Raw genomic sequence first — 13455 nt, 5'->3', positions numbered from 1 at the left:
CCCCTCCCCCACTAACCAACATCCAATCAAGTGACATTTTTATTTTACAAAGAGAACATTGTTGGGTCTCTTTGTAAAAGGAAAACAAGTATTGTTTCTTAAAAACACTTCTATTCATTCATTACATGGATGACAATATCATGCAGTGCCCTACCCCGGGTGAGCCTGTGGCGTTTACATATGTTTTTTAGTCGAGTGAAACGTTAAACTCATAAGCTGCAATGCATACCAAGTTGTAGGCTGCTTATCGACGTCTGCTGCATTTAATTCTTTATCAGCTATACATACTGTTGAAGATTAATGTGTTCATCAAAAGTGTTGCGCTTTTTGCATATTCGTGTATAATGGAAATACATACATGAGAGCAAGTAACTGCATAATAAGATTAATTCAACAAAACAATTCGTGATATTTTCACGCACTGTGGCTCAGTCGGGTAAGGTATGGGAGTGCCATACTACCGGTCACATGTTCGATACGGCAGCGACAAAAAGTAAAACCTTCGTAATCTGGTGTTTCGGGTTCGCCAGCACTGTACTGCCAGACAGTGGCGTCCCCTATTTTATGGTGGTCCCCATATGTGGGTCAGAGGTCCCAACGAACGATCGAAAAAGATAACGGTGGGATAAAGTTAATGGTAGGATCGAGATAAGCTCAGAATACAACTCACTTTCCGGTTTGCAATTCCGGCCGTAAGCCCATCTTCAAGCTCATAGGGTATCGTAATTAACGACTCCAGTTCTAAGATTTATCCTTTCGACGGCTCGAACCACGTGCTATTGACCTGCAAGATGAAGATGTACCTCATGTCGAAGGTACTGTAAGGAACCGTCTCCGGTGTAGACGCTTCGAATGCAGTAAAGGAACAGCAAGCGCAAGGTGCGATCGCGCTGAATCTGCGAAGTTAAAGCACATTATCGACGCGAAGTTTAAGCACATTATCGACGCGACAACGACGAGAGAAGCGTCGAGAAGGCTGGCGACATCTCACCGCACACAAGACATTGCGAATCGACTTTGGCTCAAGAAAACGTTTGACTCATTCAAGTATACAGCTTCAAGCATCAGTGGTTGCGGTACAGAGCTTGAAGATCTAGTCATGAAGATGAATAGCGCTAACTGCGGGCCAAGTGACGAGGAAGTATGTGCGGTGATGCTGAGGAGTCAACCTGCAAGTTACGAGATCTTAGTGCAGGCGTTTCGAATGCCGGTGTCAAGTTTTAATTTTAGCGACCTTGTGAGTAGACTGTTTGCTGAGGAAGTGCCACACAAGGACAAGGTACGGGTAGAATTAGCAACGGCTCTTCACACAAGCAAGAGAAACGGCAAGCAGCACCCAAAGAAGCAGCAAGAGCGGCGTTCTAGAAGAGCGTCAGGAGCGTGATTCAACTGTGGCAAGGTCGGCCACAATGTTAGAGATTGTCGTTTAAGTTGCGGACCAAAAGGTATACGAGAAGCGGGACACGATCACTCCAACGTCGCATTTAATGCTAGCGAAGTGTCCGTCAGCGGCTGCTGGGTTCTGGACAGTGGCGCATCTGCACACATGTGGAAGGACCGGGAGGCTTTTGTGGAATACAATTAGGTGTGTCGGGCACGCAGTATATCAAGCGCGAAGAGTGATGTGAAGCTCAAGGTCATCGGCCATGGAACGGTGAAGCTACGAGTTTGGACCGGGCATGCGTGAATTGATGTTCGCCTCGAGAACACTGTCCATATTAAATATCTGTTGATGAATTTTTTACCGTTAACGGCTGCATCAGTGCGAGGAATGGCAGTAGCTATCATGCGCAACGAGGGCGTCGTGAAGCGGGGCGGGACACCAGTTGCCACTAGAAGGAAGCAGTGCTTCGTGATGTGCCTCAACGTTGAGGTTGGTGCGGAGTGCCACGTAGTCGCGTGCGAGAGCGAGCTAAGGCACGTAAGACTTGATAACGCATCGTACGGGATGATAAATGATATGATCGAAGCCGAAAGGATCAAGGGCGCGGAAAAAACGATTAACCTCTCATGTTATGCATAGGCAACGTCCAAGCAAGTGCGCAAGTGATTTAAGGCAAGCGAGAAAGACAATCGACTCAGGGGCAGTGCGCGTTTTGACGGTATCGTGTAATCCGACGTGCTTGAACTAATCACTCCAGCTTCAAGATCCGGCTTCATGTTCATTGTGAATTTCATCATGATGAAGAGCAGGTACCTGATGATTAACCCGTTGCAAAAGAAGAGTGAAGGCTTGAGCGCGTCCACAAAGTTCTAAAGGGAGACAAAGATAGCATCCGGGACTAAGATTAAGATCATTCGAAGCAACAACGGTGGCGAGTACCGAAACGCGCAAATGGACAGTTTTCAAGGAAAAGTTCATCAAGCAAGAGTTCACGGTTCCGTTAAACCCTGAACAGAACGGCATGGCAGAGCGCATGAATCGAACTCTGATGGAGATGACACGCTGCATGCTTAAGGACAGCGTTCTCGACAAGACTTACCGGTGTGAAGCGTTATTGACAGCGGCAGACATTCGGAATGTATTTTCAAACTCGCAAACAAGAAGTCAATCTGAACGAGATAGTGTTTAAGCGAAGGCCCCGCGTCGACCATATGCGCGTGTTTGGTTCGCAATGCTACGCGCACGTAACGAAGGAGGAGCGAAAGAAGCTACACGATTCGGGCGTGAAGTGTTACTTTCTTGGCTACGAAAAGGATCACAAGTCGTACCGACTACTTAACGCGGATAATGGATCGATCATGATTTCTAGAAGCGTGACATTTGCTAAGCATTCCATTTCGAAGAAATTGGAAAGGGAAGACGAGCGAGTTATCGACATCATTGAAGATGAAGGAAATTTGGAGACGTCGACACTTGACGACAATGGTATGGAGGTTCCAGCAATTGACGAAAGACTACGGACTTCACCTCTTCGAGCTTGCCGTGATTTGATTCGTGGTAGCCAAAATTAGTCCTGTGTTCAAGGTCAGATTCCTACCCGAGCATCAAGCACGCTTTGGAGAGACGACGAAGAATAGTGAATGGTACGACCTGTATGAAAGAAGCGCGGTACGGTGCGCTTCGAACAAGAGTTTCCCAACCTACGTCGTCGTCACTTTAATCTGGAAGACTTGAGGGAGAAGACGACTCGTTCTATTGTTTGGTTGCAGATGACGATGGAGAACAAGCTTCAAGCTACGATGAAGTATTAATGAGTTAAACAAGAAGCAGTGGCTGGAAGCGATGAGAGCGAGATGCAGTTACTCAACAAACACAGCTCGTGGGTGCTAGTGGACATGCTTAACAAGAAGGCTGCTGGCTGCAAGTGAGTATTTCGGATCAAGCGCGATCCAAGTGGAGATATTGTCAAACTCCAGGCACGATTAGTCTCGAAAGGATCAACGCAGCGACCTGGGATCGACTTCGTCGAGACTTTTGCGCCAGTTGCACGTAAAGCGTCAATCAATACGGTGCTGGCAATTGCAGCAGCTGAAGACTTGGAGACAGAAAATCTCGACATTGTACCGCATCCTTGTATGGAGAAATTGATGGCGAGTTCTACATGGACTAACCAGACGATATTGAAGATCAACATAATCCGATGAAGAAGTGTTTGCTGCAGAAAGCGCTGTATGGAACTACTCCGTTGTTTAAGGCTGGTGGGGAGACATTTTAATCGGCTTGCTGATATGAGCCCTGTTACTGGTAACAAGAAATTGACGAGTTTCTCGGAACGCGATTGAGTGTAACTGGAGGGGGGAAGTACCCCATTATTTGACCACAGCCCGGCCGACTTGGCGTCGGTCCACGTGCTAGAATACATGAAAGGTAGTCCCCGACGCCGTCGATTCTTCGACGTTGCACAATCAGATCGCTTTACTTCCTCCATTACACGGCTTCTTGGTCTGTCCTGAAAGTATTTCCTGCGCAACCTAAAGGCAGGTGTAATTGATAAAGCGTGCTTGGTCACAGATGAGGCCACGGACTGCATTTCGTCCTTTGAAGCGGACGAGCAAAATTTACGTCCGAAAAGTGCTGATAAAAGTCAGTGCGTGAGGGGCAGAGCAGTTCGCAGCTCACTCTTTGGACGCTTTACTCGGACCACGGTCTCCCGCCTACGACGTCGTCTGAGAATACGCAGACGTTTTTCCTGACAGAAATCCGTATTAACTACCTCCCGTGGAATTCAACACGAAATTTACGTCTAAGTACTGTGTGACGCGAAAGTAACCACTGCAGCTCGATCAAGTCAAGGCGATTTACTATCTTTTAGTGGGCCGCCGCAATGCAGGCCAAGTTTGCGATAGTGTCTCGCCCCATTAGAGACCTACCATCTGTGAAGTAAGCAATAGGAGGATGACGTATCATCAACGCCTATATTAAGCTGAAGGATACCACAATTTCAGTGGAGGCACCGCACACGGAAAGGATTTCGTGCTGAAATTCATGTCTGAACGTGCCATATACAGTGCCACGGCCTGATTATTGGCTCTACCAGATTTAAATGAGACTAAGTGACATTCCCTGACAGCGTTCAGCACGCCGAGCGGCATGCTCTAAAAAAATGTTGGCAATTCACAGGGACTAGAGAACAATCCTGCGGCATTTAATTGCAGGGTGCCATGTGCTGCGACCACCGCGTGTTTGCGCCAGCCACTTCAATGACGCTTATATTAAAGTCATGCTGAGGGCGACCTCTGCGAAGTTGCATTGCATCTGGAGCTACAAGCTGGGCAATAATGATATTATATTGCCTATGCGCTGTCGCGACGTCCTGACTACTAACCTCGCTTGAATTTGAGCCGTCAGAATACTGACGGCCATGATGACGACAGGTGCGCGGCGTGTGTTTTTCCGAAATTGGCACAGTGTCATTCCAGTATCATCTCTTCGAGATGAGATTGTAGCGGCTAACGATGACATCTCGAATTATACTGACATAATCGTGTATCTACGCTCACCAAGCGACACTTAAATGGGAGATCTTTCCTGTTTTGAGCGTAATCAGTCAAGCTATCAATAAAGCCGACGTTGAATATAAACCGCGCTCACGTCAGGAAGGTTCTTACACTCATGCGGGAGCATAACTGTGCGACAATTTTAAAGTGTATATTCGCTACGAGAAAAATCCCACTTCTTGTATTTTACACGTCTCAAGAAGATCAAGGAGATCTTTGGCTAGCCTTTGTCAATCGATGTAAGGGGACTTTCTAAATTTCTAGGCTTAGCGGTGTACTTGCACAGGTACTCGCACAACAGTGCCGAAATAATTGTGCATCTCTTTCTTTAAATAAAATAAAATGTCAAGCGGTCATGGAACGGTAACTATCAGCGTTCCTTTAAGATTTCATACAAAGATTGATAAATCACTGATCATGGTAGTTACAAAACAAAAAGGCTCTTTATGCTGTCTGTGATGCCGCCGATTTTGCAATCAGCTGTGCATTAATGTAGCGTGACACTGACGGCGCATCGTCGGCTATCAGTCACGTCAGCTTCAACCTGCTGAGCGTAACTACCCGGTGCATTTCAATTTTATTTTTGCCATGAAATATGCACTGGCTGAATTTCGAGTCTATATCTTTGGAGATAGACTGCTCATTTTATGACACGACTTTAGGCACGGCAGAGGAAAGTTCAAACCTTCAACAAGAAATGACGAGATTGTTGTTAATCTTTGCGAAGAATAACTTCTTAGTAGAAATTAGCCAGGACGACATTATTCCGTCATTAATGCTTATTTGCCGGCCTGGTCATGAGCTGGCTGCGCCAAATAAAATGAGGATAATCCCACTAGCTTCAAGTATTCCGTCGTTGACGTACCTTGACGACGTTTAAAGCCTGTAAAGAAGATACGGCTATCACAGATTAAATCAGACACCTTTTTAAAAATCACTTCAACAATCTGTAAAGGATTTTTCGAACTTACATAGGTCCTTGTCAGATCGATATACAACGCGAAATGGGTTGCTGTATTACACAGGCATTGCTGGCAACACAACTCATGTCTTGATCCGCACGCATAATGATTTGCAATTACGCATCATGTATGAGTGTCAAATTCAGCATTACACCCGCCGCGCACCTGTCGTCATCATCGTTGTCAGTATTTTTACGGCTCAAATTCAAGCGAGGATAGCAGTCAGGACGTCGCGACAGCGCCTAGGCAAGAATATTATTATTATTGCCCAGGTTGTAGTGGACGACAAATTTATACTCTGAGAACAAGTAAAGTCGGCCCAACAGTCGTGTAGAATTCGTCGAAGGAACTATTTTCTGCATCCGCAATGGTGGCAGCGAACTCAACCTCAACAGCGAGATCGCATACGATTAATGCTACGAGAATTTGGGTCTTCTGCTCGTTCGCCCACTGTTTCTTTCGTGCTAGACTGCGAAACTGGAAGCTCCTCTTGAGCCTATTACGAGCACTTTCATGGAATAACTTTTTTGACTTAATTTTTACCGTCTCAGCTGGCGTGTCGGCGGTGGAGGGTGTGATCACCAGTGTGTACGTTACGTAGGCGTCAGCATTTTACACATGCTTGATAGAAAATCTTGTTTTAATTTTTCGATTTAAATTTGATATATCAAAATGATACACCCTTGGCTTGGAAGAAGGGCTATCGGGTCTGGAAGGCCGTGCTGGAGAGGAACTCGCGAAGCTTGAGGAAAGTTGAAGACTGAATCAAAAATTTAAAACGATCGGCGAAGAGCTTGTCGATCGATAATACGAGGCAGTGGCCACTGCTTAATATCAGATTATACCTAATTTGGTATCAGTTCGGTCTTGTGTCGAGTGCTTTTATCCTAAGGAAACTTGTACGGTACCGAAATAAGAACACATTTTTATATTCTATCAAATCCTAATACGAAAGATTCGTTTTGAATGACTCCCATAATCGAGACGTGAGATGTTCAATATGAATCTTCTCATCGAAGACAATTTCGTTCATTCTTGAGCTGCTGACAAAACGTTCGGTCGGAGGAAATACTAAAGCCGACCAAATATTGGCCACGTACTCATTTTCTATGATGAGAATGTAAATCGTCCTGACTTATACGCTACAGAGATCACACAATAACCGCTTTATTTCTAGCGTTGACATCTGAGTGATCACCAAAGTTAATTTATGAGGCGCTATCTGCCTTTTAGTCCGTATAAACTTAAGTGTTCAAGGCGTCCTTATCTTCCAGGGTACTCTTTTGAAACAGATTCCTTGAATTTGTTCCCTTAGATTCTTGGGAATTTATTCCTGCAATTGTTTTGGACTCAATTCCGTATAAATTGAGGGGTATTATCCCCAGCTGCTTCGAGATGTGGTTAGGTAACATTGCAACTTCCTCTTCGATTGACTCTCCCGTCGATATACGGAGCCTCAACGTCCTGATTGATAAGCGTTCTGTGCTTCTTTAGATACTGCCCTTTAGGCAAACATCTTTGTTGTGGTTCACTTGACCTATTTTGAAGGCGGACTTTTGGCGCTACATGTGCTTGTAAACATCTGCTGGAATCTATCTCCACAGTGCAATGGCTGGTCTTACTGAGGTCTTGTTGAGTCCTATTACTGACCGAATTACATGTAAGGCCATCGCACACATTCGTAGTACATTCACACGCTTGTCGACGCTTTAAGACATTCATCAGATGGCCAATTGGATGGTTGCTTGTCTGCATGTAAGCCTATCGTTGGCAGTGTGTCATCGCATTACCCTCCGCAGATTATAATTCATGTACCTCCCGGTTTCAGTTCCAGTGCTTAGCCAGTGGCAATTAAAACTGCTATTAGGAAGCTTTTGCCGTTAGAGGCAGCAGAAAAAGCCTTAGAGAGCGCAAACTCGGTCGCCGAGGTCGGTAATTTACGTACGCGCACGGATTTAGTCACTATGCGCAAATGGTGGACGCCCCGATAATCCGCACCGTAAGGTGTGGTTGGAGGAGGCCCAGTAGCCAAAAAATCCCGAAGTGTAATGAGGGTTGTGGGGTGCTAATAAAGGAACTTCGTGGCATTGATTTTTCAGGTGGCGAATCTGGCAAGTCCACTTGGGGAGCATTTTTGTAATATATGTAGACGGCTTGATGATTTTCAGCAAAAAGGCAGGAGACATCGAAATGATCGTGAGCGCCGCTTTTGATGATGCTGACACAACAGTAGACTCCCAGGCGTCTACTACGGGAAGCATCCCGCCTTCAACTCCGGCTAGAGGCGTATATTTTTCAGTTGGATAAATGTCCGACTCAAAATCATCTGCAAAGTTTTCAAGTTCACGAGGGAGAGATGCCGCCAAATTTTTGCGAAATAACTGACGAATTCTTTTCGGAATTGCTCAACTTGCCTGAACCTCTTGTTGAGAGGTCATCCTATGATGACTCCGATAATAGCGACGATGTTGGTCATGGTAACATGCATCACCAGGAGCAAAGTGATCGTCAAGACCAATTCGAAAGGTATATTAGCTCAGCTGCTAAATTAGTCAAGTGGAAGGGATCGCAATACGATTATGTCGCTCATTAAAAAAATTAGCGGACCTGGAACGACCACAAAATTCCGTTGTTTCGCCTCATTCAGGCTTCACAAGCCTGGTGAGGACGAATACAATTTTTTCGTCAATGTATTTTCCAGCATCAATGGTACACTGGTAAACTTGCCAAGAATGTAGTCTCAAGTTCGTTGAGCGCGATATGTCTCTAACGCTTATGACAGTGCGCCTTGCAATATATACATCTGTAAGATCGTAAAGTTGACACCCATTACACGCTAGAGGTTAAACAGTACGATTATGATTTTATTGCACGGGAGATGGATGACAATTTTAATATCATCCTGAATACCATGGCTAAGAAAATACGTGAATAAATTGGCAGCATCGATCCGTTACGATGCCCGCCTCTTTTGTTGGAATTAATCAAATCAACAAGTACTCATTTACAGAAAGAGACACAATAGTAGTCTGTCACTCTACAATAGTAACTATAGTGACTGATGCTTTAGTGGGGGTTGAAAGAAGGTACTCCTTTACATATATATTATTACCTATAAGAGGAATGATGAAGGAGAATAACACTATCTTTCAATAATAATACTTGACATTTCCAATATTACCATACATGGTAATAGTGTAGCGGGGTATGAGACAGTTCTGTCCATTGGTTGATTTAAGTTTTTAAATCATCCCCGCCAATCGCTGCTAGATGCGCAAATATGCGACAAGTGATGGGTCGTAGTACAACCTTAGGAAGGCTTTAATATCGAAAGGGAAATTGCACTTATTAAAAAATTTTGAAAAATTGAAACCTCATCCTAATTGGTGACTGCCACGCATTTTACACGTAATGAGTGGGATTATAGTAATACTTTCAATCTTATAAAGAAAAAAGGTAGTTTACACATGATGTGAATTGTAATACATTTACAGTACCTTTTTAATCGGGAAAATATTACATAATTCTGTTTTCAATAAACAAAACTTTATATGACCGGTCAGAGAAGAACTCGAAGCAATGGCTAGCTCATAGAGAAATGAGCATATTGGAAACTGCCCCAAAGCCACAGCACTGCTATTGCCTAGACAAACGAGACCGAATGGATTCCAGCTAAAGAACAGCGACAATGTTGCGCAAACCGTCGCACAATTTTCATTCATGATATTCAGCCTGTTGTAAACGTTCGTTTAGTCGATTCATATTTTAAAAAAGCATTGCCAAAGAAAGGCCCTTCGAAGCATCACAAGCGACGCGATTCGCGCAAAAGTCATTAGATGCGCCAATCAGACGTGAAGCTGTGGATGAGGTGTCCGCAGTTGAAGCGACGCGTCCCTTTTCGTTCATTGGTTCATTTACCCACACGTCAAACGACTCGATTAAAGTATTGACACGCAAGAACACTCGGCAATACCTTTGCGTGAGTGATGATGTTCACCCGCTCGCTTCTCGCGATCCCCGTGCGTCGCGCCTGTTCGCTACACATTGCCGCGGACATGACCGAATTGATTGGCAACACGCCACTTGTGTATTTAAACCAAGTGACCGCAGGCTGCCACGCCAAAATCGCCGCCAAGTGCGAATTTATGGAGCCCTGTGCGTCGGTAAAAGACCGCATTGGTTTAAGTATGATTCTCGACGCAGAAAAGTCGGGTCGATTGCGTAGAGACTCGCATATTATTGAACCGACGTCAGGCAATACGGGCATCGGTTTGGCATTTGCCTCGGCCGTGCGTGGCTACAAACTAACGCTTGTGCTACCGGACACTATGTCCATGGAGCGTCGCATTCTATTAAAAGCCTTTGGCTGCAATGTCGTATTAACGCCTGGTGAAAAGGGCATGACAGGCGCAGTTGCCAAGGCCGAGGAGTTGGCAGCAAGAGAGCCGCAAATAGCCGTGATCCTTGGCCAATTTGACAATTTAGCGAACCCGCAAATTCATTACGATACCACAGGCCCTGAAATCTGGCGCGATACGGACGGACAGGTGGATATCTTTGTCACAGGAGTGGGTACGGGTGGTACCCTCACGGGTACCGCTCGTTATCTAAAGCCGCACAAGCCAAGCATTCAGATTGTGGCTGTGGAACCCGAAGAGAGCCCTGTTTTGTCCGGTGGCAACCCCGCACCGCACAAAATCCAAGGCATCGGGGCGGGATTTGTACCGAGTGTGCTCAAGCGCGACCTTATTGATGAAGTCATTACAGTCAGTAGCCCCGAAGCCTTTGCCATGGCCAAACGCTTGGCGCTTGAGGAAGGAATTCTCGTCGGTCCTTCCTCTGGTGCGGCTGTCGTTGCAAGTCTTCAAGTGGCCATGCGTGCGGAAAACACGGGAAAACTGATAGTAACGATTTTGCCAAGTTTTGGAGAGCGTTATTTGTCCTCTGCCCTCTTTGATCAAGAACGAGAGTTTGCGGCTTCGTTGCCGACTTCCGCGCTACCTTAATTCTTATTTCGCAAAATGATGGAGTTTTAGCCACTAAGGACTTGTCAAAACGATAGGTGCACTTTTTTTTAAATTAGTTAAAACGCAAGCTATTGCAGAGAGTAATTGACTCGGGCTCGACCGCGCTCGGCCTGGAACTTGCGCAATTGCCGCAAGTAGTGAAACTCCCGTAGCATGGCGTTGGCCGCCGCGTACTCGCCGCGCACGGCTTTCGCTCGCGAAATTTCCATTTCTAAATTTATGGACGTGGCTTCACCTGCCAATCGAACACCGTGCGCCCCGTCGTAGTCGTAAGCTACGCGAAGCCGCTTCATGTCACTTTCAATAGCCATTCCACCTTCTGAGCTCTTGTCGTCTGTGTCCATAGATCCATGACTTTTGAACGGAACCTCACGCTTGAGGGTCATGGGGAAGGAAAGTTTTTATCTGTAAATTATAGTATTATTTTAATCAATGGCAGCTTTAATGCTTCTTATTGGCTACACATGACAAAAAGTGCATGTATAATGTTGCAACCCGAAGTTAAGGTTCCCTAACATTTTGATCAAACCGCGAGCTAATTTAGTAGCTCAGGAAAGCAACACTCAGTATTGAACCAGTGGCACACATCGTGTGACATAAATTGGTAAACGCGAAGCTCCATTTTGCGATAACTAGACTGAGGGCATCTCTGAATAGACACCTAGAGACAAATTCGTCCACACTGAATTCATAGTGGTGGCACACCGTGTGGCACACTTTCCGAATAATTACTTGGTGCTATTCAAAAATTACTTGAATAATATCTCAAATCATTGACGCCGATTGTAGTACGGCACAGAGCATTTTGTAACAGGTTTTCCCGTTACATTAACATTATGTCCTATAAGAGGAACAATAAACATTATTTCCCATGAAAAAAATATTAAAGAAGTACAATATTGTTATTGATTTTGAGTTAGTAGTTCCAATTTTACCAAATTTGGTAATATTGACGCAATAAGACAATAGTAATGTTGACGGGTTGATTGAAGTAAAAATGATCATCCCCGCCAATCGGTAGAAGACACAATTAGGTGGTGCGCAAGGAGACGCATTGCATAGTTCGTTATTAATACATTAAAGCCAGTAGAAAAAACGTTACGAAAGAATAGTTATACTTTTTCTCAATATTAAAGCCTTAGTATCGACCACCAGTAGCTAAGACCTCTTAGCTGCTTGTAAATTCCTCTGCACGTCAGTGTACATGAAGTATTCGAAGCACATCACCTTCACTGTAATCAGTGTGGGCTGGCTAGTATTGTTGTCAGTACTAGCAAAAGGTGCCCCGTTACACCTGGTAGCACTTCGTAGTTCGTGCAACGGCCTATGCACGTTCCATCTAACATAAAAATGTTGGTTAAAGAAGGAGGGAGCTTTCAAGATTCTTCAGAAGGCTTCACGCAGCGCGTGAAAATTTCAATCATTTGAGTGAATTGAATGGAGGACGGTCGAACGTATGAATTCGGCCATAGGCGGGTCATTCGTTAGCGCCATGTTGTTCACTCTACGAAGAGATGAGTAACATGCGCCAATAGTCGAGCTTGTGCAACATGAACTTGATGGTGTCCGCGAAAAAGTATTCTTGCTTCACCTGCAAGGCTCTTAACCCGCAGTGGTGTTAAAAGAACAAGGTGCTCAACAATTGAAACTGTTGCGAGGGCAGCATTTATATGCAGCTAGCGGGCCGACCTTTCCCGTCGACTCAAAAGCTTAAAGATTGAAATTTCTAAGTTTGAGGCAGGCGAAGGCGACTTCCTTGGAAAGAGTCGACACCATTAAAGCTCGCCGCATCAATGTCAATGCGACGAGTGTGAAATTTGGCATGTTACCTTAGCCGGACTTGCCAAAATTTAGGCTTAAGGGCTTACGCTTCACAACCCATTTATATTTCGGTCGAATTTGGTCTCTAAGACTCGGCTCAGTCAAATCTTTGAGCCGCCATGTGCCAAATTCAGAGCTCCTAAATGCAAGCAGGTCAATACGCTGATGCCCAACATACACGATACTTGTAAGTCGGATTGTGAGTCATTCATTATATCAACAAGCACGGGTAATTGCGTTGATTAAATGCCTTGCAAATGGTCTTGTCGAGACTCATCTAGTCCGGCTCTAGTTAGAGTCGCTTGATCAAGCGATCTCTTAGCGGAACGGGACGACCTCAGCCGAATAAGCCTTTTCGTCTATTCCGGTGCTTATCGTCCAAACCCACGAAAAGAAACCGGAGTCAAAAATTTGTAGATCCCTTATATTTGAAAAGCGAGAAACCTTACTCTTCAAATTAAAAGCAATTGCAAAAATGCAACGTCAAACTTTGGGCCACCACGCCTATTCTGTGTAGTGCCCCATACACGCAAGTCGATCCCTCGCAAGGCGCTTAAAAACGTCAACATCGAAGGGCAATGATGACCAAAGGGTCCTTGTAACGGGCTTAGGGCGACGATACTTGACATTACCGTGCATGAAAGGAAGCGCATCGTGAGTTCGTATTATATGTGATATTTAACCCAGAAAACTATAAATATGAA

General features: G+C 45.0%; 2 protein-coding genes across 2 annotated transcripts; one reads left to right on the top strand and one right to left on the bottom strand.

The window, feature by feature from the left end:
• Window positions 1-9892: 9892 nt before the first annotated feature.
• CCR75_006845 (uncharacterized protein) lies at window positions 9893-10909 on the top strand (the record flags this gene model as incomplete). The annotated part of the gene is made up of 1 exon (XM_067964912.1): window positions 9893-10909. One exon carries the CDS (start codon window positions 9893-9895, stop codon window positions 10907-10909), a length of 1017 nt encoding a protein of 338 aa, XP_067823287.1.
• An 89-nt stretch (window positions 10910-10998) lies between these two features.
• On the bottom strand, window positions 10999-11316 carry CCR75_006846 (uncharacterized protein; the record flags this gene model as incomplete). The annotated part of the gene is made up of 1 exon (XM_067964913.1): window positions 10999-11316. The coding sequence occupies one exon, from the start codon at window positions 11314-11316 to the stop codon at window positions 10999-11001; it is 318 nt and encodes a 105-aa protein (XP_067823290.1).
• Between the last annotated feature and the right edge of the window lie 2139 nt (window positions 11317-13455).

The sequence above is a fragment of the Bremia lactucae genome, linkage group LG17 (assembly GCF_004359215.1).
Source record: "Bremia lactucae strain SF5 linkage group LG17, whole genome shotgun sequence".
Lineage (NCBI taxonomy): Eukaryota > Oomycota > Peronosporomycetes > Peronosporales > Peronosporaceae > Bremia > Bremia lactucae.
This window is presented reverse-complemented; position numbering and strand designations above follow the sequence as displayed.